Raw genomic sequence first — 27,376 nt, 5'->3', positions numbered from 1 at the left:
CACATCTGCAGTCCTCATGTCTCCTTGCAGCATGCCTAAGGCACGTTCACGCAGATGAGCAGGGACCCTGGGCATCGTTCTTTTGGTGTTTTTCAGAGTCAGTAGAAAGGCCTATTTAGTGTCCTAAGTTTTCATAACTGTGACCTTAATTGCCTAACGTCTGTAAGCTGTTAGTGACTTAACGACTGTTCCACATGTTCATTAATTGTTTATGGTTCATTGAACAAGCATGGGAAACAGTGTTTAAACCCTTTACAATGAAGATCTGTGAAGTTATTTGGATTTTTACAAATTATCTTTGACAGACAGGGTCCTGAAAAAGGGACCTTTCTTTTTTTGCTGAGTTTAGTTTACGTTCACCAGGTCTCCTCAAAATATTGGGACTGAAAGACAAGTTGCCTTTGAAAAACTAGAAACTAGAGACAGGCCTAATCGAATGTCTAGGATGCATGGAAACAGTTTTATTGTATTGTTCAGTCAGATCAAAAATGTCCAACAAATAAAGAAGGCCTGACTAAAACACTCACAGAACGGTTTAAAGTTCTGCATTCAAAGTTAGCTACCACAAATATAAGAGATTACTTACAGTGCCTTCAGAAAATTTTCACACCCCTTGACTTTTCAACATTTTGTTGCGTTACAGCCTGAATTTAAAATGGATTTAATTTACATTTTGTGTCACTGGTCTACACACAATAACCCATAATGTGAAAGTGTAATTATGTTTTTTGAAATGTTTACAAATTAATAAAAAACAAAAATCTTGTTTGGTGGCACCTTAACTGGGGAGGACGGGCTTGTGGTAATGGCTGGAGCGGAACAGGTGGAATGGTATCAAACACATGGTTTGATGTCATTCCATTTGCGCCGTTCCAGCTATTATTATGAGCCGTCCTCCCCTCAGCAGCCTCCCCTGCTGTAAGGTCCCTCAGTCTAGCAGTGAATTTCAAGCACAGATTCAACCACAAAGACCAGGGATGTTTTCCAATGCCTCGTAAAGAAGGAGACCTATTGGTAGATGTATATATATATTTTTTTAAAGCAGACATTGAATATTCCTTTGAGCATGGTGCAGTTATTAATTAACTTTGGATGCTGTATCATTCACTACAAAGATACAGGCACCCTACCTAACTCACTTGCCGGAGGGGAAGGAAACCGCTCAGGGATTTCACCATGAGGCTATGGCAAGACTTCAAAATGGCTGTCTAGCAATCATCAACATCCAACTTGATAAAACATGAATAATTTTTTAAAGAATAATGGGCAAATATTGTACAATCCAAGTGTGCAAAGCTCTTAGAGACTTACCCAGAAAGACAGCTGTAAATCGCAGTCAAAGGTGATTCTAACATGTATTGACTCAGGGGGTTGAATACTTATCTAATCAAGATATCAGGGTTTTATTTTACATGAATATTATTATTTATTTATTGACAGAGTATTTTATGTAGATTATTGACCAAAAAAAAGACAATTAAATCAATTTTAATCCCACTTTGAAACAACAAAATGTGGAAAAGGTCAACGGGTGTGAATAGTTTCTGAAGGCACTGTAGGAAGAGTAAAACCATTGTATGATCTAAAGACCAGCCTGTTAGTGCGTTGGCCCAATTCCCATTGCTCACAGAGGCAGCCCAATCCCTATAATCCGGAGTAGTGTGTGTGTGTGTGTGTGTGTACATACATGCGTCTGTGTGTGTGTGTGTGTGTGTTAAAGAGAGCATTTGCGAGGACTGTAGGCTGTTTACATAGAAATGTAGCACTCATCACTCATTTCTAACAGAGCATAGAGATTTAGTCTAGCTAAAGCACAAATTTGAATTCTGTTTTACAAAAAAAAAACAGCTAAACTAAATGTGTTGCATTCTGAAAATGCAGGTGTATTGACCATGACATTACATTTCAAGTTCAAACTTTTAATAGATCCGAAACGTCTCATCAACCCTCCAAACCACTTGTCTGCCTGTCTGTGGGGAGAGGGTACGTGAAGGGAGTCGATTAGATCGGGTTCAAGTCCGGGCTCTGGCTGGGCCACTCAAGGACATTCAGAGACTTGTCCCGAAGCCACTCCTGCATTGTCTTGGCTGTGTGCTTAGGGTCGTTGTCCTGGTGGAAGGTGAACCGTCGCCCCAGTTTGAGGTCCTGAGCGCTCTGGACAGGTTTTCATCAAGGATCTCTCTGTACTTTGCTCTGTTCATATTTGCCTCAATCCTGACTAGTCTCCCAGTCCCTGCCGCTGAAAAACATCCCCACAGCATTATGCTTCCACCACCATGCTTCACCGTAGGAATGGTGCCCGGTTTCCTCCAGACATGATGCTTGACATTCAGGCCAAAGAGTTCAATTTTGGTTTCATCAGACCAGAGAATCTTGTTTCTCATGGTCTGAGAGTCTTTAGGTTCCTTTTGGCAAACTCCAAGCGGGCTGTCATGTGCCTTTTACTGAGGAGTGGCTTCAGTCATGCCACTCTACCATAAAGGCCTGATTGGTGGAGTGCTGCAGAGATGGTTGTCCTTCTGGAAGGTTCTCCCATCTCCACATAGGAACTCTAGAGCTCTGTCAGACTGACTATTGGGTTCTTGGTCACCTCCCTGACCAAGGCCCTTCTCCCCTGATTGCTCAGTTTGGCCGGGCGCCCAGCTCTAGGAAGAGTCTTGGTGGTTCCAAACTTCTTCCATTTTAAGAATGATGGAGGCCACTGTGTTCTTGTGGACCTTCAATGCTGCAGAAATGTTTTGGTACCCTTCCCCAGATCTGTGCCTCTATGGACAATTCCGTCGACCTAATGGCTTGGTTTTTGCTCTGACAACTGTGGGACCTTTTATAGACAGGTGTGTGCCTTTCCAAATCATGACCAATCAATAGAATTTACCACAGGTGGACTCCAATCAAGTTGTTGAAACATCAAGGATGATCAATGGAAACAGGATGCACCTGAGCTCAATTTTGAGTCTCATAGCAAAGGGTCTGAATACTTAATGTAAATATGGTATCTGTTTTTATTTTTAATAAATTTGCAAAAATAAAACTGTTTTTGCTTTGTCATTATTGGGTATTGTGTGTAGATTGCTGAGTACTTGTTTTAAAAATATATATATTTTAGAATAAGGCTGTAACGTAACAAAATGTGGAAAAAGTCAAGGGGTCTTTCCAAAGGCACTGTACTATTGAAATGTTTACTTTGCTAGGGCATGCACCCTTTTTGACCAGGGTGCCGAAAGGAGAAAACAGAGAGCAAAGGAGGGAGATGAGGAAGTAAGAAAGGCGCACATTTATGTTGACAATGTTTATTATGTCGACGTTTTCACACTTAAGGCAGTTAAACATTAAAAATATTACAATACATTCATAACAGATTTCACAACATATTAAGTGTGTGCCCTCAGGCCTCTACTCTACTACCACATATCTATAACACAAAATCCATGTGTACATGTGTGTATAGTGCGTATGTTATCGTGTGTTTGTATGCATGTGTCTATGTTTGTGTTGCTTCACAGTCCCCACTGTTCCATAAGGCATATTTTTATCTGTTTTTAAATTTTTATTTTACTGCTGGCATGAGTTACTTGATGTGGAATAGAGTTCCATGTAGTCAAGGCTCTATGTAGTACTGTGCGCCTCCCATAGTCTGTTCTGGACTTGGGGACTGTGAAGAGACCTCTGGTGGCATGTCTTGTGGGGTATGCATGGGTGTCTGTGCTGTGTGCCAGTAGTTCAAACAGACAGCTCGGTGCATTCAGCATGTCAATACCTCTCACAAATACAAGTAGTGATGAAGTCAATCTCTCCTCCACTTTGAGCCAGGAGAGATTGACATGCATATTATTAATGTTAGCTTTCTGTGTACATCTAAGGGCCAGCCGTGCTGCCCTGTTCTGAGCCAATTGCAATTTTCCTAAATCCCTCTTTGTGGCACCTGATCACACGACTGAACAGTAGTCCAGGTGCGACAAAACTAGGGCCTGTAGGCCCTGCCTTGCTAATAGTGCTGTTAAGAATGTAGAGCAGCGCTTTATTATAGACAACTTCTCCCCATCCTAGCTACTGTTGTATCAATATGTTTTGACCATGACATTTTACAATCCAGGGTTACTCCAAGCAATTTAGTCTCCTCAACTTGCTCAATTTCCACATTTTTCATTACAAGATTTAGTTCAGGTTTAGGGTTTAGTAAATGATTTGTCCCAAATACAATGCTTTTAGTTTTTGAAATATTTAGGACTAACTTATTCCTTGCCACCCATTCTGAAACTAACTGCAGCTCTTTGTTAAGTGTTGCTGTCATTTCAGCCGCTGTGGTAGCTGACGTGTATAGTGTTGAGTCATCCGCATACATAGACACACTGGCTTTACTCAAAGCCCTGGGGAATTCCTGATTCTACCTGGATTTTGTTGGAGAGGCTTCCATTAAAGAACACCCTCTGTGTTCTGTTAGACAGGTAACTCTTTATCCACAATATAGCAGGGGGTGTAAAGCCATACGTTTTTCCAGCAACAGACTATGACCGATAATGTCAAAAGACGCACTGAAGTCTAACAAAACAGCCCCCAAAATATTTTTATCCATTTCTCTCAGCCAATCATCAGTCATTTGTGTAAGTGCTGTGGTTGTTGAATGTCCTTCCCTATAAGCGTGCTCAAAGTCTGTTGTCAATTTGTTTACTGTAAAATAGCATTTTAACTGGTCAAACACCATTTTTTCCAAGTTTACTAAGGGTTGGTAACAGGCTGATTGGTCGGCTATTTGACCCAGTTAAGGGGGCTTTACTATTCTTAGGTATGGGAATAACTTTTGCTTCCCTCCAGGCCTGAGGGCACACACTTTCTAGTAGGCTTAAATTGAAGATATGGCAAATAGGAGTGGCAATATCGTCCGCTATTATCCTCCGTAATTTTCCATCCAAATTGTCAGACCCCGGTGGCATGCCATTGTTGATCGACAATAATAATAGTGGTTACAATGAAAAATGTAAAAGAATGAAATCAAATTAATCCTATTAATAATTAATTAAATCAGATGCGTGTTGCGAGCGTTACATTTTTCCAACGGACCTATAGCGTTCGTATTTCTTCAACACTGTCGAGTAGGCTACAAGCATATTACGGCTATAATATCGTTCAGACTACTGATTATTGCATGTGATTATAATGACATAGGGTAAAGAAAACGAAGTATTCACATAGCACCATTTTGAATTGACCCGTATTTTCCTGCATTCTAGAACACTGAGTGGAGCCATGTATTTATTGTCCATTTGGTTTAATTAGAAGGCAGGTGAAATCTATTCAAACACAGATTTTGAGAGGGTCTGCGTTTTGAAAATGCAGACTTCTGAAAGCTAACTCGACCCCTGAGAGCAAATCATATTTATGCTGTGCTGCATGAACACAACTGGCAGTAATTTACAGAGGGGGCGTAGGACAACTTCCTCTTTACTCGATTATGACTAAGCATGTTTCAATACATTACATCTACCGTGGCGATGGGTAGATATAGAGAATAACAGAATCAAAACGGAGGGAGGCAAAGATAAATCCATTAAGGATTCTGCATCAGCCACATCTCCCTATTACAATTCTGTGCTGGAGACTAGGTTTGGAGGCAGGTCATTGCCACCACCATCATCACTGCAGCGCCGGTTTATTTTTAGCAGAAGAGGAATTGGAGAGTGACACACACGACGACGGAGAGGCTGGCAAGAGTTCTACCATTCTGCACAGTATGTATGTGTCAGAATGACAACACCCAATTACCTATTGTCAGTCTGACAAGCCACACAGCTCTAATGGGGTAAAGGAGGAGTAAAACACATTCTTCAGCTGACAGTAATGCAACTTTTGAGATGCTGAAGAAGCGCTTGCTGCTACTTACTATACCATTTCCCTAGAGTTTAATTGACTATAAAATTAGCCTTCGGCAATGTGGCAGGATAGCGCTTGTTAACATTGAACATACTGAGCACACTGAACCATACATTGAATGAAATATCCTTATTTGGATGGCACTGGCAGCTGCCATTGAACAACGTGCAACGCTAAACACATAAGCTCTGTAATACCATTTCATTTTCATGACAGGCAGAGCCCCACTTCTGCGACAGGCTCCCAGAGTGCACGGTACACCATACTACAAAGATGGCGCCATATGTGATTAGCAGGAGCTAACTAACAGCTTGGGTCTCTTTCGATCTCCTTGGTGTAAAAAACGCTTTAGTCTTCCTTTCACTGGCCAAGGTTTCTAAAGCAACGGGGTGCTGTTGGACACTGTGCTGCATCTCACTGCCTTGGTGGAGGAGGTGGGTGGATGTTAGCGAGAAATAGGGTGCTTGTGTGCGTGTTGGAAACATATTTATATTCAGGGAAATAGACAGAGACCATCAGGAAAAGAAGAGAAAAAGAGACATTGGGAAGAGGGGAATGGGAAGGGGGGAGACTAATGATTCAGACTAGAGACAGAGTCCCACTGGTGTTCAAATAAGCAGCCTGTCACACATCCCTCCCACTCTCACACAGTGTGTTGAACAATAGCATTGGGGAGTAGATGGGAAATTGTTGGAAGTGTGTACTGGAATTACTTTTGAACTGGTTAGCTACTTTGAGAATAACTATGTTAAGCATGTGCTTCACCTGTCCTTGACCCACGTTCATGTCTCATTCAGAATTAAAGCTGCTCAAACTAATGACGCTGTGCCTAAGAGAGTCTTCTTAAAGACAGGCCTTTAAGTGGTATTCAGAATGGTTTTGAATTTCCTGTCCATCTCAAGGAACCTACTCTACCTCAAAGACTCACCTCTCTGGGTCCCTGAGTAGTTCCACTCAGGGTTTAATCTGGCCAGATCTCATTAGGTGTGGGGCCGCTCTGCCATGGATACGGGATAAGACGCCAGACAACCCATCACAGCCGGTGACAAAGCCTTTTATCTGCAGCTACGACGCTCCATTCACCTCTCTCAGGTGTTCAAGGAGGACTGGACCTTAAATGACACCCTTAATTAGGGAGACCCAACGCCAAACTGAGCAAACTAACACAGACAGAAAGACAAAGCTAAAACAGCGGAAAATACACATTTCTGATCAACATTGGACAATAACCTTGTATTGAACAATCAAATTCTGCTTCTGTTTGTAAAGTGGAGAGTGGGGGACACAGGTCCAAGGCTAGTAATACTAGGACAAATTGTTAAACTCTGTTTCTGGACTACATGGTTTTCCCTTAACTGATGCAATCTGTATATGAAGTGATTTCATGTCTTAGATGCGACTAGCTAACACAGCTTCATATCACTGCTTTGAGTGCGTTCTCTTTACCACCCTGTGCTGAACATGGCCAGCTGATCCTAAACAAGACAGTGAAATAAATGGGAGTGTTTTTCCTGGGCTCACTCAGAGGCATATTGCTCTAGCCTGGTATAGGCAGCTGATTGGCTGCTGGTGGAGTCACATGGGCCACATTCCAGAGAGGGCTGCCAGGCGGGACATAAAGCAACAGTGTGATACTCATCCTGCCCTGACACCAAATACCTCAAGACAACTGCCAGGGGCTGATGATAACCACTGCAACACACACACACACACACACACGCAGGCAGGCAGGCAGGCAGGCAGGCAGGCAGGCAGGCAGACATCTACTAGCAATATTAGCTCTGTTCTGTAGCAATATTAGCTAATTCTTGCTGTGCTGCTGTAGCAGCATTAAGTCATTCTTGCTGTATTGTTGCAATGTAGCTGTATAATCATTTATTCACTGTAACATCAGCCCCTTTTCAATTTCCAGGATAAATACCTGCATATTTTTAAATTCATGAATGATTGTGTTAGTCTCAAAATAGGGTGTCATACCATGAATGTACTTTGATTACCCCTGCATGGACATTATTATTATTTCACGGCACACATATCAAACATGTCCATTCGATTCACCAACTGTCAAAAGCACAGTGGGAGATGGGGAACACAGGGAAAGAAATGGAGGAGGCAGAACAGGAGAGTGTGGTAGAGAGAGAAATGAAAAGAGAGAGAGAGAAAAGTGGGGGTCTCTATCTAGGGTTGGGGTCGATAACTGTAAGTGAAATGCACTAATGGCACCAGAAGGCTTCAAGCTCTGTGTGGGGTCATTGAGGGACAGTGTGTGTGAGTGTGACACAGCAACGCCCCACTCACTCAGTGGTATCTGCGGGGGACCAGGCTATGATTCATCTGTACTGTGTGTGATGTGTATACAAGAGAGTGAAATAAAGTAAAGGGTACTGTACAAAAGAGTGAAAGGGGGCAAGAAAAGGATAGAGAAGGTGTGGAACGAGATGAATAATCCAGTTATATGTAGTTTAATGGACCTATTATACCATAAATGCTCATGGAATTGAACGTAAATCAGAGCTCAAAGCATCTCTGCGTAAGCCCTCTGTCATCCCATCCTCATCGCTGAGCCCTGTGTCCTCCCATCCTCATCACTGAGCCCTCTGTCCTCCTGTCCTCATCGCTGAGCCCTCTGTCCTCCTGTCCTCATCGCTGAGCCCTCTGTCCTCATCGCTGAGCCCTCTGTCCTCATCGCTTAGCCCTCTGTCCTCATCGCTGAGCCCTCTGTCCTCATCGCTGAGCCCTCTGCCCTCCCATCCTCATCGCTGAGCCCTCTGTCCTCATCGTTGAGCCCTCTGCCCTCCCATCCTCATTGCTGAGCCCTCTGTCCTCATCGTTGAGCCCTCTGCCCTCCCATCCTCATTGCTGAGCCCTCTGTCCTCATCGTTGAGCCCTCTGCCCTCCCATCCTCATCGCTGAGCCCTCTGTCCTCATCGTTGAGCCCTCTGCCCTCCCATCCTCATTGCTGAGCCCTCTGTCCTCATCGTTGAGCCCTCTGCCCTCCCATCCTCACCGCTGAGCCCTCTGTCCTCATCGCTGAGCCCTCTATCCTCATCGCTGAGCCCTCTGTCCTCATCGCTGAGCCCTCTGTCCTCCCATCCTCATTGCTGAGCCCTCCCATCCTCATCGCTGAGCCCTCCCATCCTCATCGTTGAGCCCTCTGCCCCTCCCATCCTCATCGCTGAGCCCTCTGTCCTCATCGTTGAGCCCTCTGCCCTCCCATCCTCATCGCTGAGCCCTCTGTCCTCATCGCTGAGCCCTCTGCCCTCCCATCCTCATCGCTGAGCCCTCTGTACTCATCGTTGAGCCCTCTGCCCTCCCATCCTCACCGCTGAGCCCTCTGTCCTCATCGCTGAACCCTCTATCCTCATCGCTGAGCCCTCTATCCTCATCGCTGAGCCCTCTGTCCTCATCGCTGAGCCCTCTATCCTCATCGCTGAGCCCTCTATCCTCATCGCTGAGCCCTCTGTCCTCCCATCCTCGTCGCTGAGCCCTCTGTCCTCATCGTTGAGCCCTCTGCCCTCCCATCCTCATCGCTGAGCCCTCTGTCCACATCGCTGAGCCCTCTGTCCACATCGCTGAGCCCTCTGTCCACATCGCTGAGCCCTCTGTCCACATCGCTGAGCCCTCTGTCCACATCGCTGAGCCCTCCCATCCTCATCGCTGAGCCCTCTGCCCTCCCATCCTCATCGCTGAGCCCTCTGTCCTCATCGCTGAGCCCTCTGTCCTCATCGCTGAGCCCTCTGTCCTCATCGCTGAGCCCTCTGTCCTCATCGCTGAGCCCTCTGTCCTCATCGCTGAGCCCTCTGTCCTCATCGCTGAGCCCTCTGTCCTCATCGCTGAGCCCTCTGTCCTCATCGCTGAGCCCTCTGTCCTCATCGCTGAGCCCTCTGTCCTCATCGCTGAGCCCTCTGTCCTCACCGCTGAGCCCTCTGTCCTCACCGCTGAGCCCTCTGTCCTCACCGCTGAGCCCTCTGTCCTCACCGCTGAGCCCTCTGTCCTCACCGCTGAGCCCTCTGCCCTCCCATCCTCACAGCTGAGCCCTCTGCCCTCCCATCCTCACCGCTGAGCCCTCTGTCCTCACCGCTGAGCCCTCTGCCCTCCCATCCTCATCGCTGAGCCCTCTGTCCTCCCGTCCTCATCGCTGAGCCCTCTGTCCTCCCGTCCTCATCGCTGAGCCCTCTGTCCTCCCGTCCTCATCGCTGACACATGAAGGCGGCAAAATCATAGGCCTACACAATATGAAGTCAATCACAAATGATTCACCTTGAAACTGAGACAGCGGTGCAGCTGTAAAGATTGTCTTTCATATCACATCGCTCGTGTGTCAAACAGAGTGGGCAACTACAGAGGCTAAACCCTTCATCCATCAGCACCCAGGGGCCGAGGCTTTTTTCAGCGAGAGCCATGGTTACATTTATGAGCTACCTGTTTGTACTCTCCATTGCCTCAATGATCAAAGCGGTTGCTGTGGCTCGGGCATAATGGACTGCACTTAAAACACCCACCACTTCATTATCTTGGGACGCAGAGAATGGAGAATCCCGAGGACACCCTTGCCTATCTGTCCACCGTCCCTCCACCTTTCGCTCAGAGCAGCCCTCGGCCTCCAGATAAATAGCACTGATAGATGGGGTGCTGTTGGTAAGAGGAACTTTTCTGACTAACCCTATTCAGAGGCCCTGCTCCTCCCAACATGCCCAATTGTGAGGCTACTCTATACTCTACAGGTAGAGAGCCATCAACACTCAAGACAGACAAGTCAACAACCTATCCCTCAGTATAATCAAGCAGCGGTCCCTGGATGTGTATGATTATCCATTTGCCACATCAAAATCTATAGGCCCCTCCAAGGAAGGATGCCTATATGATTACCTATGCCACACAATTAACCTGCAATCCCCTTTGTCCCGACAGCTAAGGATGTGCTGATGATAACCTATCCCAGTGTGTAATCAGCGGTTCCCTTGGCAGCGCCGCCGAGTGAGTCCGTATCCGTGGCACTGTAAACGCTGTGTGAGTCACTGTGAGGCTGTAGGAGGCGGGCCAGGCTTCTTAGTGTTCCAGAGTGCCTACCTACTACAGGAAGAGACAGTGCTACTCAACCACACTCCACAGTTTAACAGGATGTTTCCCCTTACAGACACATTACCTGGGAAAGAGGTGGGTTAAGCGCAACTTACGCAACCAACTGAACGCTACATTTGGCCAACTCTGGTTGGGTCATACGCATGTCTGCGCCTGTCAGTGAAATAATAAAACTACATGTGAAAGCTCTACCAGGGCGGTTAAAGGGAGTGTAGCACTTATTTCTCAATGCCAGAAATACATATAATAGTAACTTAGAACACAAAGAAAACATTAGCAAATTACCCAAAACTCTTAAATCAATTGTTATAATATAAAGTTGTGCTAAAAGTTGGGTTTAGAGGTTTTCTCCAAATCAGCTCTAACTTCGGAAAAAATCCCACAACACCCGCGGCCAGCATCACACAATGAATGACAAAACTTTGTAAAAAGTGGAATATGAGAATGAGGCAGGCGAATTCAAAATTTACTGCGGGACACATTTTATCCATGAGAACTTCCATGGCTATCAACAATGGAAGAAGGGCTTCAGCAAGAACTTCCTTCTCAAAGTGGATGCTGTCCCTACCATCAATGTGGCTTCTAAAGCATGTCAAACAGCCAGCAGCACCAGCAGAGACCGAGCATTATCATGGGCTTCAGAGAGCATGGAACTCAATCGGGTAAGTGAAGGTGCTAGCTTGGTACCTCTATGCTAACATTAGCTAGCTATAACGGATTTAGCGCATGTCTTCCATCTAAATAACACTGATAAAACTAACCAAATGTAAACATGTCTGCCAGCTGTTGGTAGCTAACTGCTGATGCTGTCATACTACAGATAGTACAAGCCTATGGGAAAGAGTAGTATTGGCCGCGAAGGAGTTCACCGTTACTGTATAGGGCAAGTTTTCAAGGTGATTGTGGGGGCTGCGCATTGCGGTAATTTGGCCTTTCTGTGGCTCCAGGGGAGTTTTCTATACAGCCTGCCGAGTGCGGGCTAAACTGAAATGCAACGCTTCGGCCATGGAGCCGATCACGGATCTGGTGGAATTTTGGAGAAGCCCCAGAGCCATGCTTTCTTTGGAGGGGTGGATTGTGGATTTTTCTCATTGGAAAAGTTAATTTTTGGATTTTAGGATCAATGTTGTCAGTTGCTTTGTGTTAAAAAGGTAGCTGCTAATGTTAGCTTGATATAGCTAGCTATCCTCTTCCTCCGTTTCTGAATGAATTTGTGGCTATTTCTTTCTAGCTAGCAAAATAAGTGAGCTAGATTTAGTTTGAGTGAGTATCTCGATAACATAGCTACGTTTATCACTGGTATGGGCTGGTAAATATCCTAAACCTAGCCAGCTAGATGACAAGCTAAAACTGGAGACAGCGTTTGAGGCTTTCCGGCAGTCTTTGTGGTTTTTATATGCGGGTAGCATAAATTGTACAATTGTAAACAAACAAAGAATTGTTCAAGTTAGAACCCATGTACACAGTGTCCAAAACATTAGGAACACCTTCCTAATTTTGAGATTACCCTCAGAACAGCCTCAATTCGTCGGGGCATGCACTCTACTAGGTGTCGAAAGCGTTCCAAAGGGATGCTGGCCAATGTTGACTCCAACGCTTCTCATAGTTGTGTCAAGTGGGCTGGATGTCCTTTGGGTGGTGGACCATTCTTGATACATATGGGAAACTGTTGAACGTGAAAAACCCAGCAGCGTTAAAAGTTCTTGACACACTCAAACCGGTGCGCCTGGCATCTACTACCATACCCCGTTCAAAGGCACTTCAAACTTTTGTCTTGCCCATTCACTCTCTGAATGGCACACATAAACAATCCATGTCTCAATTGTCTCAAGGCTTAAAAATCATTATTTAACCTGCCTCCTCCCCTTCAGCTACACTAATTGAAGTGGATTTAACAAGTTAAATCAATAAGGGATCATAGCTTTCACCTGGTCAGTCTGTCATGGAAAGAGTGTTCCTAATGTTTTGTACACTTAGTGTATCATAGTTAATATAAAACACCAACTACATAAATATCTAGTTATCCAACAATTGTTGTTGATTTAACTAACTGGGCTACATTTGCTATCCCACACTACTCTGGAATTGGGAGATAATATTCACACATCTATAAACCTCTCACAATGTCATTATCTAATACTAATAATTTTCAAGTATATCAACCATCTAATTCTAGCCTGTGAATAACGAGTGCAGAACCTTTTCTCTGTAAACTGAGAATAAGTAGACATGCTAATGTATAATGTGGCTGCCTGGAGCAATGGTACACGCTAAATGTCAGGGAATGCAGGGCTGATCTTCCTAGATAGCAATCCCATAAAAATACATCTGGACAAACAATTACTCAGTCCGACACGCCCTTAAAATGTGATATATGCCTCAGGACTACCTGGCCTGATGACTCCTGGCTGTCCCCAGTCCACCTGGTCGTGCTGCTGTACCAGTTTCAACTGTTCTGCCTGCGGCTATGGAACCCTGACCTGTTCACCGGACGTGCTAACTTGTCCCGGACCTGCTGTTTTCGACTTTCTCTCTCTACCGCACCTGCTGTCTCGACCTCTGAATGCTTGACTATGAAATGCCAACTGACATTTACTCTTGAGGTACCGACCTGTTGCACCCTCTACAACCACTGTGATTATTATTTGACCCTGCTCGTCATCTTGAAGAATAATCTGGCCTTAATGGCCATGTACTCTTAGAATCTCCATCTCAGAGCCTGGTTCCTCTCTAGGTTTCTTCCTAGGTTCCTGCCTTTCTAGGGAGTTTTTCCTAGCCACTGTGCTTCTACATCTGCATTGCTTACTGTTTGGGGTTTTAGGCTGGGTTTCTGCATAGCACTTTGTGACATCTGCTGATGTAAAAAGGGCTTCATAAATACATTTGATTGATATATCAAGATCAATGAATAAACGCAATAAATATACTGCTTAGGCCCCGAGACTGTAGTTCAAGGTGGCATGGAGAAGAGACAGCCAGTTGCTTCCTTAATTCTGATTGGGGGCGTTTGGGTCGTCCTTCTCCGTCTGGTCTGGCAACATGGCTAGCGGTGAGGGTTGAGACAAGGGCAAAAGGATGAGCGAGGTGATTAAGAGGTCTGGGTAATCTTTGGGTCTGACTGGAGCTGAATGTGTGTGAGGGCTTTGGGAGCGCTGCGTCTCTCCCAGGTCGCTCAGAGAATAGCGACTGTGCACGGCGCGCAACAAGGTTATATCCTAAAGCCCTTTCATTTCACATCTTGAAGAATGACAGCTGCTCCTATTCAAGATCTACACTGAACAAAAATACAAACGCAACATGCAACAATTTCAAAGATTTTACTGAATTACAGTTCATATAAGGCCTTAATCTATGGTTTTCACATGACTGGGAATACAGATATGCATCTGCTGGTCACAGATACCTTAAAAAAAAGGGTAGGGGCGGGGATCAGAAAACCAGTCAGTATCTGTTGTGACCATTTGCCTCATGCAGCGCGACACATCTCTGTCGCATAGAGTTGATCAGGCTGTTGATTGTGGCCTGTGAAACGTTGTCCCACTCCTCTTCAATGGATGTGCGAAGTTGCTGGATATTGGCGGGAACTGGAACACACTGTCGTACGCGTCGATCCAGAGCATCCCAAACATGGGTCACATGTCTGGTGAGTATGTAGGCCATGGATGAACTGGAACATTTCCATCTTCCAGGAATTGTGTACAGATCCTTGCGACATGGGGCCCTGCATTATCATGCTGAAACATGAGGTGATGGCGGCTGATGAATGGCACAACAATGGGCCTCAGGATCTCGTCACAGTATCTCCGTGCATTCAAATTGCCATAGATAAAATGAAATTGTGCTCGTTGTCCTTAGCTTATGCCTGCCCTCTGCCACCATGGGGCTCTCTGTTCACAACATTGACATCAGCAAACTGCTCGCCCACACAACGCCATCTGCCCGGTACAATTGAAACTGGGATTAATCCGTGAAGAGCACACTTCTCCAGCATGCCAGTCGCTATCGAAGGTGAGCATTTGTCCACTGAAGCTGGTTACGACTGCAGTCGGGTCAAGACCCTGGTGAGGCTGACAAGCACGCAGATGAGATTCCCTAAGACTGTTTCTGACAGTTTGTGGAGAAATTATTCGGTTGAGCAAACCCACAATTTCATCAGCTGTCCAGGTGGCTGGTCTCAGACGATCCCGCAGGTGAAGCAGCCGGATGTGGAGGTCCTGGGCTGGCGTGGTTACACGTGGTCTGCGGTTGTGAGGCCGGTTCTCTAAAACAACATTGGAGGCGGCTTATGGGAGAGGAATGAACATTCAATTCTCTGGCAACAGCTCTGGTGGACATTCCTGCAGTCAGCAGGCCAATTGCACGCTCCCTCAGAACATCTGTGGCATTGTGTTGTGTGACAAAACTGCACATTTTAGAGTGGCCTTTTATTGTCCCCAGCACAAGGTGCACCTGTGTAATGATCATTCTTTTTAATCAGCTTCTTGATATGCCACACCTGTCAGGTGGATGGATTATTTTGGTAAAGGAGAAATGCTCACTAACAGGGATGTAAACAAATGTGTGCACAAAATTGGAGAGAAATAAGCATTTTGTGCATATGGAAAGTCGTTTTGATAACCTAACCATGAGCGAATCAGTCCTTTTTCTTTAGAAGAATAATGGCAATCGTTCAAGCCCTGATAAAAATTGAAGGTCACGTTTTAAATGACCACTTTCTCTCCTTTTTAGTAGCATTCTATTCAGGATAAAGGTTCAAATCAAAATGTATTGGTCACATACACATATTTAGCAGAGGTTATTGCAGGTGTAGAGAAATGCTTGTGTTCCTAGCTCCAACAGTGCAGTAATATCTAACAATACACAACAATACACACAAATGTAAAAAGTAAAAGAATGGAATTAAGAAATATATAAATATTAGGACAAGCAATGTCGGAGTCCGGAGTATAAAATCTCTCAATCTTGCTTGATCAAACTCCTATGCCAGTGACAGGGCGCTTAATTGTTTCACCGTGACAAACAGAAGCAGGACTGTGTGCTGCTGTATTGTTTTCTGGTATACCATTTTCACACTATCGTACCAACACGAACCGTTCTGTGCTGGTCTGGATATTTTCTTCAACATTGTCCTTTCCAGCAACTAGGGAGGATGCATAAATAGGCCAGCACCGTACAGCTAATCTCAGCTCAGTTTTACTCAGTAGTGTGAAAAGGCTATTAGTTTAAGGAACCCACTCACCATATTTGAGATCTCCGGATAGGCTGTCTCTACCAGGACGCCCCTGTTGGTGGAAACGTAGTCCACCAGCTCGTTGAGCGTGGCCCGCTTGATCTCCTTGCTCTTCAGGTCGGTGACAGAGTCCATGAAGTCAAACAGCATGCAGCACTGCTGTAGCTTCTGTGTGAACAGCTCCTGCTGCTCCGTGGAAGGTGCATCTGGAACCAGAGATGACATGGAAACAACAAATTTAGTCTACCTTGTAATTTAGACTCTTAAATGGGGTGACTGTACAACCATTGCATGGTATTGATTTCAACAAAAGCTTGCCTGGTTTGTAGCCTAAACAGCATTACCCACAAACTGTGCAGTCAACCGTTGCCAAGGCAGCCCAACTGATTGTAACTTAGGAAAAGACCCGTCATGACATGAGAAAAGTTTTTAAAAATCATTACAATTCATGGGAAAATTGCTATGGTTGATGTCAATACTGATTGAAACAGAGCCGAAATATACAGTATACAGAGGCCTCAATTCACATCCTCAGTACAAGGCCAAACAGACATTTGCTGAATGATGACAAGTTTACAGGTACTTGGCTGACATGCATAGTGACAGAACACAGTTCCTAATGGAACATTTTAGTAGGTTTCAGTTAAGTAAACACTCCATACAACATATACCTCAAATCATAATAGGCCAACTGCTTACACAGCCTGTGAAAACAGAGACATGAGGACTATAATTTTCCTTAAACACATGCAAGGACCCATAGATACGATTTTAATATCACAATTTAAACTCTTTGTAGTTGGAGGTAGGAAAGTCAGTCTTGTTCCAATCAATGGGCATTTGACATACAACTCAAGAGCCAGCCCAGTCACTCTAGCTTTTATCATAAAGCCATTTATGGATTAGACGGTGAGTGTGTGCAGGGTTATTAGAGCTGTCAAACCTGATCCCAGCCAGGCTATAAACAGCACTTATGGCAGCTGCCCAGAAACGCCATGACAGAACAGTACAGTACAGCGTTGGGCTAGCCTAGCCTAGCAGTAGGGTTATGGCTCTTACCTGATACAGTACCAAGAGGAAGCAGCCTTGAAAGAACACTGCCAGTTTGATTTATAGCCACTCACAAACCCAACACCTAAATGTCGGGAGGTTGTGCAAATGTAGACACCCATGTAAACCACGTCATCTCAGTCCAGTGTATCAGCTACAGAAGGCATGTTGAGTGGTGAATGATAGTAGTACCAGAGATGCTTTTGAGGAGATGGGAAACTCCATTGGAATCATATTAACGCCCACTGTGTACATTGCCCATGGGTCGTCAATGGGCCATGCGGCGCACTCCAGGCGATTCTGGGACAAGGAGAGCTCTCCTTCAAGGAGTGAATGGGAGTCAATTGGGCACTAGCTCAAAAACCCAAAATTAGCATGCATTTAATGAACAAAAAGTACTAAATTAGAAATATTTTCTGAGGTGAAATAATTAACTTGTTCTCTGTAATATTGTATAGCTCTCTAATAGTGACACTCAACTTTGTGAAGGGATTGCGTGATGATTAGCTTAGCAACTGTGTGACGCAGCATGGCAATGTGAACGTGATTGGTCGACATTCTGCTGGGTGGGGCGTTATACGTTTCTCCATTCATTGCCCAATGGGATTCCTATCTCCTCCGTTAATATCTCTGGTAGTACCATCCCCCACCACCTGACCGAACACCGTCTAAAAATCAGGGTTACCCAAAGCTCCAACTCTCTGCTGGACACATACAGTATTCTGACTCTCAGGGAAGCATGTGTGGTTGTTCTATTTCTACATTCAGAGATGTCAATAGTGTGTGTGGTTTAATACTGTAGTACAGTAATGAATTGTGACTAGAGTGAATCTTTTTATTTGATTTGATACAGATTATTTGGGGGACAAAATGTACCGATCCCGATATATCTGCGATATACTGTTTTACAGCAGAGAAATTAAAGTGTAATTTTTCCACAGTGAATTCTCAGAAATTGCCATCCAAAAGCGCAATTGTCCAATAACTATGCTTCAAATGTTGACTTAATACATTGTGACAATAATGACATCATGATAATGGCCACAAGTGTTCAGATAAGCATGAGATTAAACATTTTTCAAACTATTTATTGAATATGGGTTGAATTATCGTCCAATACCGATATAGCGGTAAAAGGCCAATATCGGCCTATAATATCGGTGAACCGATATATCGGTCGGACTCTAATAGAGTGCCATGTTGACAACATCCTAAACTCATTTAGAGGCCTCTGTTAGTGACGGGCTGGCTGAACCACATAATGTGCAGTATGTTTGGACAGAGAGCACTCAAACTTCGTTGTGGATGATGGGCTCGAACAGAGCGAGAGGAAGAGAGGCACAGACGCTGCTGAACAGGATATGCCTGTCATAATGGAAACTGCCTTTTGTCTGGAAGGTCTTTCCTTTTCCCACCCATTAGGCATAATCTTTATTTCCTTCTTCCTTTCTTCCTTTCTTTATTTCAGACGGCCACTAACCTACTGTATCATTACATTTTCCTTACATGTGGAAATGTTCTTGTATCAAAACTGAAATGCACAAAGTAAAATCACTTCACTGTGGCAACTGACCCCGGGATATTTTATGACCTATAATTCCCTATCACACGTGAGTTCAAAGAACACTCAAATTCAAATCAAAGTTTATTGGTCGCGTACACAGTTTTGCAGATGTTATCGCAGGTGCAGTGAAATTCTATCTCTAGTAGATAGTGCCCTCCTGAATTATTGGCACCTTAAGTAAATATGAACAAAAAAGGCTGTGAAAAAAGCTGCCAAGATAACAGCTCTGAGTCTCCTATAATGTTTGATGAGGTGGGAGAACACATAGGAAGGGATTTGAGACCATTCCTCCATACATAAACACTCCAGATCCTCCAGAGTCCTTGGTCCTCGCTTGTGGACTCTCCTATTCAGCTCACCCCATAGGTTTTCAAAAATGGGGTTTCGGTCAGGGGACTGGGAGGGCCATTGCAAATCTTGTGTAGATTTGGGGGTATGCTTTGGATCGTTGTCCTGCTGGAAGATCCAACGACGACCCTGTTTTAACCTCCTGGCAGAGGCAGACAGGTTTTGGCCTAAAATCTCCTGGTACTTGGGAGTCCATGATGCCATGTATCCTAACAAGGTTCCCAGGGCCTTTGGAAGTAAAACAGCCCCACAACATCACAGATCCACCACCATACTTCATTCACAGCGGGGATTAGGATCTTTTCTGCATGTCCATGGCTCTTTTTACACCAAACCCACCTCTGGTGTTTGTTACAAAAAAACTATATTTTAGTCTCATCAGACCATAGAACCTGTTTCCAATCAAAGTTCCAATGACATTTAGCAAACTCCAGGCGCTTACGTTTGTGGTTTGGTGACAGCAGAGGCTTTCTTCTGGCAACCCTTCCAAATAACTTGGTCATGGCATCTAATTGTAGTTTTGGAGACTTGGTGACCCCAAGATGTAACCTACTTCTGCAATTCTCCAACTGTGATCCTTGGATATTTTTTTGCCACTTGAACCATCCTTCTCACTGTGCGTGGGGGCAAAATACACTTGCGTCCTCTTCCAGGCCGGTTCATCAAAGCTCCAGTTGTTTTACATTTCTTAATTATTGCCCTTATAGTGGATATGGATATTTTCTGGTATGTAGCTACCTTTTTATAGCCATTGCCTGATTTGTGATGGTCAACAACCTTTTGTCTAATTTCATTTGTGTGTTCTCTATCCTTTCCCATGTTGATGGATGACAAAGTGAGTTTAGCCTGTGTGTCACCTCATATTTATACCTCAGTGAAACAGGAAGTCATGGAGTTCCCAAAGACTCAGATGAACTTTAAAAAGTACAAATCTTAAATCGGAAAATATACATACATTTGATTTTGTTCATAGGAATTTCTAGGGGTGCCAATAATTATGACGCGCATGTTTTTGAATAAAATACTCTTATTTTATTTTAACTCAATTAAAGGTTGGATTCATATGATATGTTGAGTGTAAGATCAAGCTGATAAACAAAAACTACATTTTTTCTCCACAGCCTTTTTTGTTCATATTTACCTAGGGTGCCAATAATTCAGGAGGACACTGTAGAAACAAGAGGGTTGGCATTTTACTTTTACCAGCACAGGTTCGGCAACAAAGTCAACAAAGCAATCTCAGGCACTAACAAAGCAAATGAATAGCTAGGTCTAAGCCTATAGCTGCTCTCTATGACAAATCAAACAGGTGAGTGTTTTAGCTCAAACAAGCAGTGTTTACTGTTAAAACTGTTCTGTCTGGATAAGAGCGTCTGCTAAATGACAAATGTAAATGTAAATGTTGTCATTTTAAAGGCTTTTTTAGAAGTCATACCTTTCACGAGGCCTGTAAACTAAAAAGGCACATAACTAGGGCCCTGTGTTTTGTGCAGTCATGTGACATGCCTGGATTTTGACTTATATGCAGAAAGTAAGCAGCATAGTGGGTACATTTCCGCAACAACTAAGAGCGTTGAAGTGCGAGGCTCAACTTCTTCGCTGTTTTGGTGCTTTGGCTACCCATGCACATGCGCAGATACTGTGTGTGACTGTGTGCGAGCGAAGTTCTTGCATCTCGCTCATCTCAATATCTGCGATGCTGCTCGTGGCAACGTCATTTCGCTGAATCTACCTTTAAAGCTTTTTCGTCAAACTGTCTCCTTTTCTTTTTATGTCAGGTTGTTAAGCACCATCCTCAGACAATTGCTTTCATTTTTGGTGTAATTCTAATTTCTGGATAAGGCTTAAAATACAGGATAAAATCTTGCTATGTCACATGATTGCAAAATACACAGGGCCGTAGCCATAACATTGACCAGTGTGACAAGCCTTGCCAACTCCACTATACCAACGGCTCGTTAAACATTAACTATACTGGCTGCGGTGATGCACAAGATCTAGAGAGCAATTTCCTTTCATTTCTGATGCTCACACGGGAGATATGAAATCCTTAATCCTCCTGTCCACAGGGGAAAGTCTTGCCTTGTTGACTTTGACACTTACGATTGCAGAGCTTTCTCTAAAATCACAGAAAGACATCAAGGGTGGGCTATTTATGTATTTAAGACAGCCTATGTCTCAACATTCTCCAGATTAACACTATTGTTCTTCAAAATTGAAGAGGGCCGATCTTTTGTTGAGCGGATAGTCGGGGGGCCAGAACTACATTTCAAATAATTTGTAGACTGCAAATTGAACGCAAGAAGCCCAAACAGAAAGAAAGAACAAGTGTTTTGAACACTGATGTTAACCTTTCTGGTTATAAACTTTTTTCGGCAAGACAGATCTTCCAAAGGTGGTGGAGTGGCAATCTTTACCATGGAACAACTTCAGTGCTCTGTTGTCTCCACCAAGTCTGTCCCCAAACAATTTGACTTGCTGGTTTTAAGCATTAAGCTTTCAAATAGCTCTTTATTGACTGTTGCTGGGTGTTATCGTCCACCATCAGCACCGGCCTGTACCCTACCTGCCCTAAGCTCTCTCCTGGCCCCTTACACTAAGTCTGAATTTGTCCTGCTAGGTGACCTAAACTGGGACATGCTTAAACCACCTGACCAAGTCCTAAAACAATGGGACTCCATAAATCTCTCTCAGATTATTACCAATCCCACAAGGTAGGACTCCAAACACCCAGAAAAGGCTACTCTCATTGATGTTATCCTCACAAATAATCCTGATAGGTATCAGTCTGGTGTTTTATGTAATGAGCTTAGTGATCATTGTTTGACAGCCTGTGTTTGTAAAGGCTGCCCAGTTAAACGACCTGTCCTGATTTGTCATAGACGCTTGCTGGAAAACTGTAATAAGCAAGCATTCCTTCATGACCTGGCCTCTGTAAATTGGTATAGAATCAGCTTGATCCCCTCTGTCGAACATGCTTGGACCTTCTTTTTTTATATTTTCAGGTGTCTTGTTAACAAACACGCCCCCATAAAGAAAATGAGAATTAAAAACAGGTTCAGCCCCTGGTTCGACCGTGATCTGGCAGAGTTACTCCACCTCAAGAACACCATTTAGCAAAAGGCTCAGCACACAAATACTCAGGCTGACTGGCTGTCATTCAGGCAAATGAGAAATAAGTGCACTCAAGCTATCCGGAAAGCCGAAGTTAGTTACTTTAAGGAGCAGTTCTCTCTCTGTGGGTCTAACCCCAAGAAGTTCTGGAAAACGGTGAAAGACCTGGAGAATAAACCCTCCTCCTCACAGCTGCCCATGTCCCTTAATGTTGATGATGTGGTTGTTACTGACAAGGAGCACATGGCTGAGCTCTTTAATCACCACTTCATTAAGTCAGGATTCCTATTTGACTCAGCCATGCCCAACATTTCCTCATCTCCCGCCCTTCTAATGCGACTAGCCCCGATGCTCCTCCATCTTTTTCCCCATGCCCCGCTACACGGTTTCTCCCTGCAGGCGGTCACAGTCTGAGGTGCTAAAGGAGCTCCTTAAACTTGACCCCCAAAAAACATCTGGGTTAGATGGTTTAGATCATTTCTTCTTTAAGGTTGCAGCCCCTATCATCGCTGAGCCTGTCTCTCCTATCTGGGGAGGTTTCCATTGCTTGGAAGGCAGCCACGGTGCATCCTTTATTTAAAAGGGGGAGATCAAGCTGATCCTAACTGTTATAGGCCAATTTCTATCTTACCCTGTTTATCAAAAGTGTTGGGAAAAACAACTGACTGGCTTTCTTGATGTCTATAGTATTCTTGCTGGTATGCAATCTGGTTTCTGCTTAGGTTATGGATGTGTCACTGCAACCTTAAAAGTCCTAAATGATGTCACCATTGCCCTTGATTCTAAGCTATTTTTATTGACTTGGCTAAAGCTTTTGATATGGTAGACCATTCCATTCCTGTGGGTCGGCTAAGGAGTATTGGTGTCTCTGAGGGGTCTTTGGCTTGGTTTGCTAACTACTGCTCTCAAAGAGTGCAGTGTATAAAGTTAGAACATCTGCTGTCTCAGCCACTGCCTGTCACCAAGGGAGTACCCCAAGGCTCGATCCTAGGCCCCACGCTCTTCTCAATTTACATCAACAACATAGCTCAGGCAGTAGGAAGCTCTCTGATCCATTTATATGCAGATGAGATGTATAAGTTGTCTTATACTCAGCCAACCCTTCCCCAAAATTTGTGTTAAACGCTCTACAGCAAGGCTTCCTTAGTGTCCAACAAGCTTTCTCTGCCCTTAACCTTGTTCTGAACACCTCCAAAGTTCATGTGGTTCGGTAAGAAGAATGCCCCTCTCCCCACTGGTGTGATTACTACCTCTGAGGGTTTAGAGCTTGAGGTAGTCACCTCATACAAGTACTTGGGAGTATGGCTAGACAGTACACTGTCCTTCTCTCAGTACATATCCAAGCTGCAGGCTAAAGTTAAATCTAGCCTTGGTTTCCTCTTATCGTAAATCGCTGCTCTTTCACCCCAGCTGCCAAACAAACCCTGATTCAGATGACCATCCTACCCATGCTAGATTACGGAGACGTAATCTATAGATCGGCAGGTAAGGGTGCTCTCGAGCGGCTAAATGCTCTTTATCATTCCGCCATCAGATTTGCCACCAATGCTCCTTATAGGACACATCACTGCACTCTATATTCCTCTGTAAACGGGTCATCTCTGTATACCCGACACAAGACCCATTGGTTGCTGCTTATTTATAAAACCCTCTTAGGCCTCACTCCCCCCTATCTGAGATACCTACTGCAGCCCTCATCCTCCACATACAACACCCGTTCTGCCAGTCACATTCTGTTAAAGGTCCCCAAAGCACACACATCCCTGGGTCGCTCCTCTTTTCAGTTCGCTGCAGCTAGCGACTGGAGCGAGCTGCAAAAAAAACACTCAAACTGGACAGTTCTATCTCCATCTCTACATTCAAAGACTCAATCATGGACACTCTTACTGACACTTGAGGCTGCTTCGCGTGATGCATTGTTGTCTCTACCTTCTTCCCTTTGTGCTGTTGTCTGTGCCCAATAATGTTTGTACCATGTTTGTGCTGCTACCATGTTGTGCTGCTGGCATGTTGTTGTCATGTTGTGTTGCTACCATGTTGTTGTCATGTGTTGCTGTCATGTTGTGTTGTCTTAGGTCTCTCTTTATGTAGTGTTGTCTCTTGTCGTGATGTGTGTTTTGTCCAACATTTAAAAAAAATATTTCAGCCCCCGTCCCCGCAGGAGGCCTTTTGCCTCTTCGTAGGCCGTCATTGTAAATAAGAATTTGTTCTTACAGTTAAAGGTTAAATAAATTTAAAAAAACATGTTTGACTAAAACATCATTTCAAACCTTGCTTACATTTGTATACGATCACGTTTCTCTCTATTATGCGTGGGAATACTTTGGAACGGATTTCTTTAATTAAAATCACTTGGAGCTGATTTCCTGGTGTTTTTACAGTCTTATGTCCAACAACAACAATCTTTTTTTTCTCCTTTTTTTTTGTTCAGAAAACTTGCAGGGCCAAATGGGACCACCCACGGACTAAATTCGGCCCGTGGAATGCCAGTTGGGGAACCCTGCATTAGGGTCTAAAAGCATCCTTCTCTATAAACCCAGGCCACTTCCAGCATGTGTTGTCTTCATGTTCCTTAATTAGCGTGGCCTTACTGTCAAGGCCTAGATGGATTCTCATATACGTTACAAAGCTCTGTCGTACTGTACACAGCAAACGTGGCAAAGAGTTTCACAAACGGCACACACCGTTGGCACGTGACTAACTGAAACCCTCACACTGCCTATTCACCAATACCTTTTATAGTACAGTGTTGCTGAATGCAGTTTGTATTTGTATTTATTATAGATCCCCATTAGCTGCTGCCAAGGCAGCAGCTACTCTTCCTGCAAAATTAAGGCAGTTAAACAATTGTAAAACAATTACTATACATTCACAACAGATTTCACAACATATTAAGTGTGTGCCCTCAGGCCCTTACTCTACTACCACATATCTATAACACAAAATCCATGTGTACGTGTGTGTATGGTGCGTATGTTATCGTGTGTTTGTATGAATGTGTCTGTGCCTATGTTTGTGTTGCTTCACAGTCTCCGCTGTTCCATAAGGTGTATTTTTCTCTCTGCTGGCATGAGTTACTTGATGTGGAATAGAGTTCCATATAGTCATGGCTCTATGTAGTACTGTGCACCTCCCATAGTCTGTTCTGGACTTGGGGACTGTGAAGAGACCTCTGGTGGCATGTCTTGTGGGGTATACATGGGTGTCTGAGCTGTGTGCCAGTAGTTCAAACAGACAGCTCGGTGCATTCAACATGTCAATACCTCTCACAAATACAAGTAGTGATGAAGTCAATCTCTCCTCCACTTTGAGCCAGGAGAGATTGACATGCATATTATTAATGTTAGCTTTCTGTGTACATCTAAGGGCCAGCCGTGCTGCCCTGTTCTGAGCCAATTGCACTTTTCCTAAGTCCCTCTTTGTGGCACCTGATCACACGACTGAACAGTAGTCCAGGTGCGACAAAACTAGGGCCTGTAGGACCTGCATTGTTGATAGTGCTGTTAAGAATGCAGAATAGCGCTTTATTATGGACATACTTTACATTTACATTTTAGTCATTTAGCAGACGCGACTTACAGTTAGTGAGTGCATAAATTTTTCCTTGCCACCCATTCTGAAACTAACTGCAGCACTTTGTTAAGTGTTGCAGTCATTTCAGTCGCTGTAGTAACTGACGTGTATAGCGTTGAGTAACGTGTGTGCTGTGTGTATATTTGTGTGTACATGAACACACACAAACAAACCAAATTTACATACTGTACACACACACACTCCTAAACAAACTAACATGAAAACTTGAAGACACACATTCCGTCCACTGATGGAGGGATAGAGCTGGTACAAGCAATGAGGGGGGGGTGGGGGGGGGGGCAGTCTTTCATTGAGAAGTGACATGTCTGAATTACGTAACCCAAACAGACATTGAAGAGCTGCGGTGGCACAGGTGGCAGCACCAGAACGTTCCACAGGAATTCCCTCCGCGGCGTCGAACCTAGTGAAAATGTTCCTGTGGCGTGGAGGGACTGACAGGGATGTGACGCATCAGAACCCCAACAGGGTCCGGTCGTTTGGCTGTTGCGGTGCAGACAAAGTGCAGTGGAAAGCATCATTAGCAGACTATCTGTTCCAGTTGGGTATTGTTATTTATTGCATTACTATGTTCTATTTGCTACATTTCTTACTTTTTAACTCCGTATTGTTGGGAAAAGGCTCGTAAGTAAACATTTCACGGTAAAGTCTACGCCTGTTGTATTCGGTGCATGTGACAAATAATATTTGATTTGATTTGGATCAAAAGCCTTGGAGACTAAAGTTAGCCAAATGCATGCTAAATTCTAACTACATGGACTCTGGAAATGGGGAATCTGGTAATATCAAGCTACGAGAGAAGCTCAGGAAAGGGTAGGCACACCTGGCTTTAGAGCTATTACACACTTGATGCATTTCAGTTTGTCGTGCCTTGCTGAACGGCTTCAGGTCTCGTCACATCATAGTAGAAAGAGCAGTCCTCCAATAACCCATAATGCCGTGCTTTTGACTGAATTGGGTTCTATACTCCAGAAAGTCCTCTGTCTGAAGCCAAACTGGCACAGGCAGGCAAAGGCTGAGTGGATTGTACCATAATGCATCAGGCGTGATTGTGTTCTGGGTTAGCGAGTCTTACGTAACAGACATTTCTTCGCCCGCTCTCTTTTCCTGCATAGCATGGATCCTTATCCGGTGCTGCTGCTCGCTCAAACACACAGCTTACATTCCTCCTCTGTGAGCAACAGTAAGAGTCTACGGCAAGCTGTAGTGTAGGGCCTGTGAGACTGGAATTATTTGCTTAGGGCAGGGGAGCTCTGGGTTCCAGCCTTTATGGGGTGTGTGAGGTAAGTGCTGTTGCCTGGTGGTTTCCATCCTTACCTTGTAAACAGCATCTGATTTAGATCTGTAAGGGTTAGGTGAAGGAGTGCATTCCCTGGCTAATATGCTGGGGTAAGGCAAGCAGTCGGATTCAAACCACAGCACCCCTGAACACCTCTGGCATTGTGTGATTTAGGTGCACTTCGAGAAGGAGAGTGGAAGATTTCCCTACTCCTTGTGTATCTCTAGGCGTGTTGTCTTACTTCCTCTAG

The 27,376-nt window shown here is 44.4% G+C and overlaps 1 protein-coding gene across 1 annotated transcript in view; it reads right to left on the bottom strand.

Moving 5' to 3' along the window:
• Positions 1–27,376, bottom strand: part of ppp2r5a (protein phosphatase 2, regulatory subunit B', alpha isoform) — an 83,652-nt gene that overhangs the window by 23,452 nt on the left and 32,824 nt on the right. The window contains exon 2 of the mRNA XM_041865825.1: positions 16,190–16,386. Within this exon, the coding sequence (XP_041721759.1) occupies positions 16,190–16,386 (197 nt within the window). The remainder of the gene's footprint in view (positions 1–16,189; positions 16,387–27,376) is intronic.

Source organism: Coregonus clupeaformis, chromosome 36 (genome assembly GCF_020615455.1).
Source record: "Coregonus clupeaformis isolate EN_2021a chromosome 36, ASM2061545v1, whole genome shotgun sequence".
Taxonomy (NCBI): Eukaryota; Metazoa; Chordata; class Actinopteri; order Salmoniformes; family Salmonidae; genus Coregonus; species Coregonus clupeaformis.
Note: the sequence above shows the minus strand (reverse complement) of the source record. Positions and strands in the feature narration are given on the sequence as shown.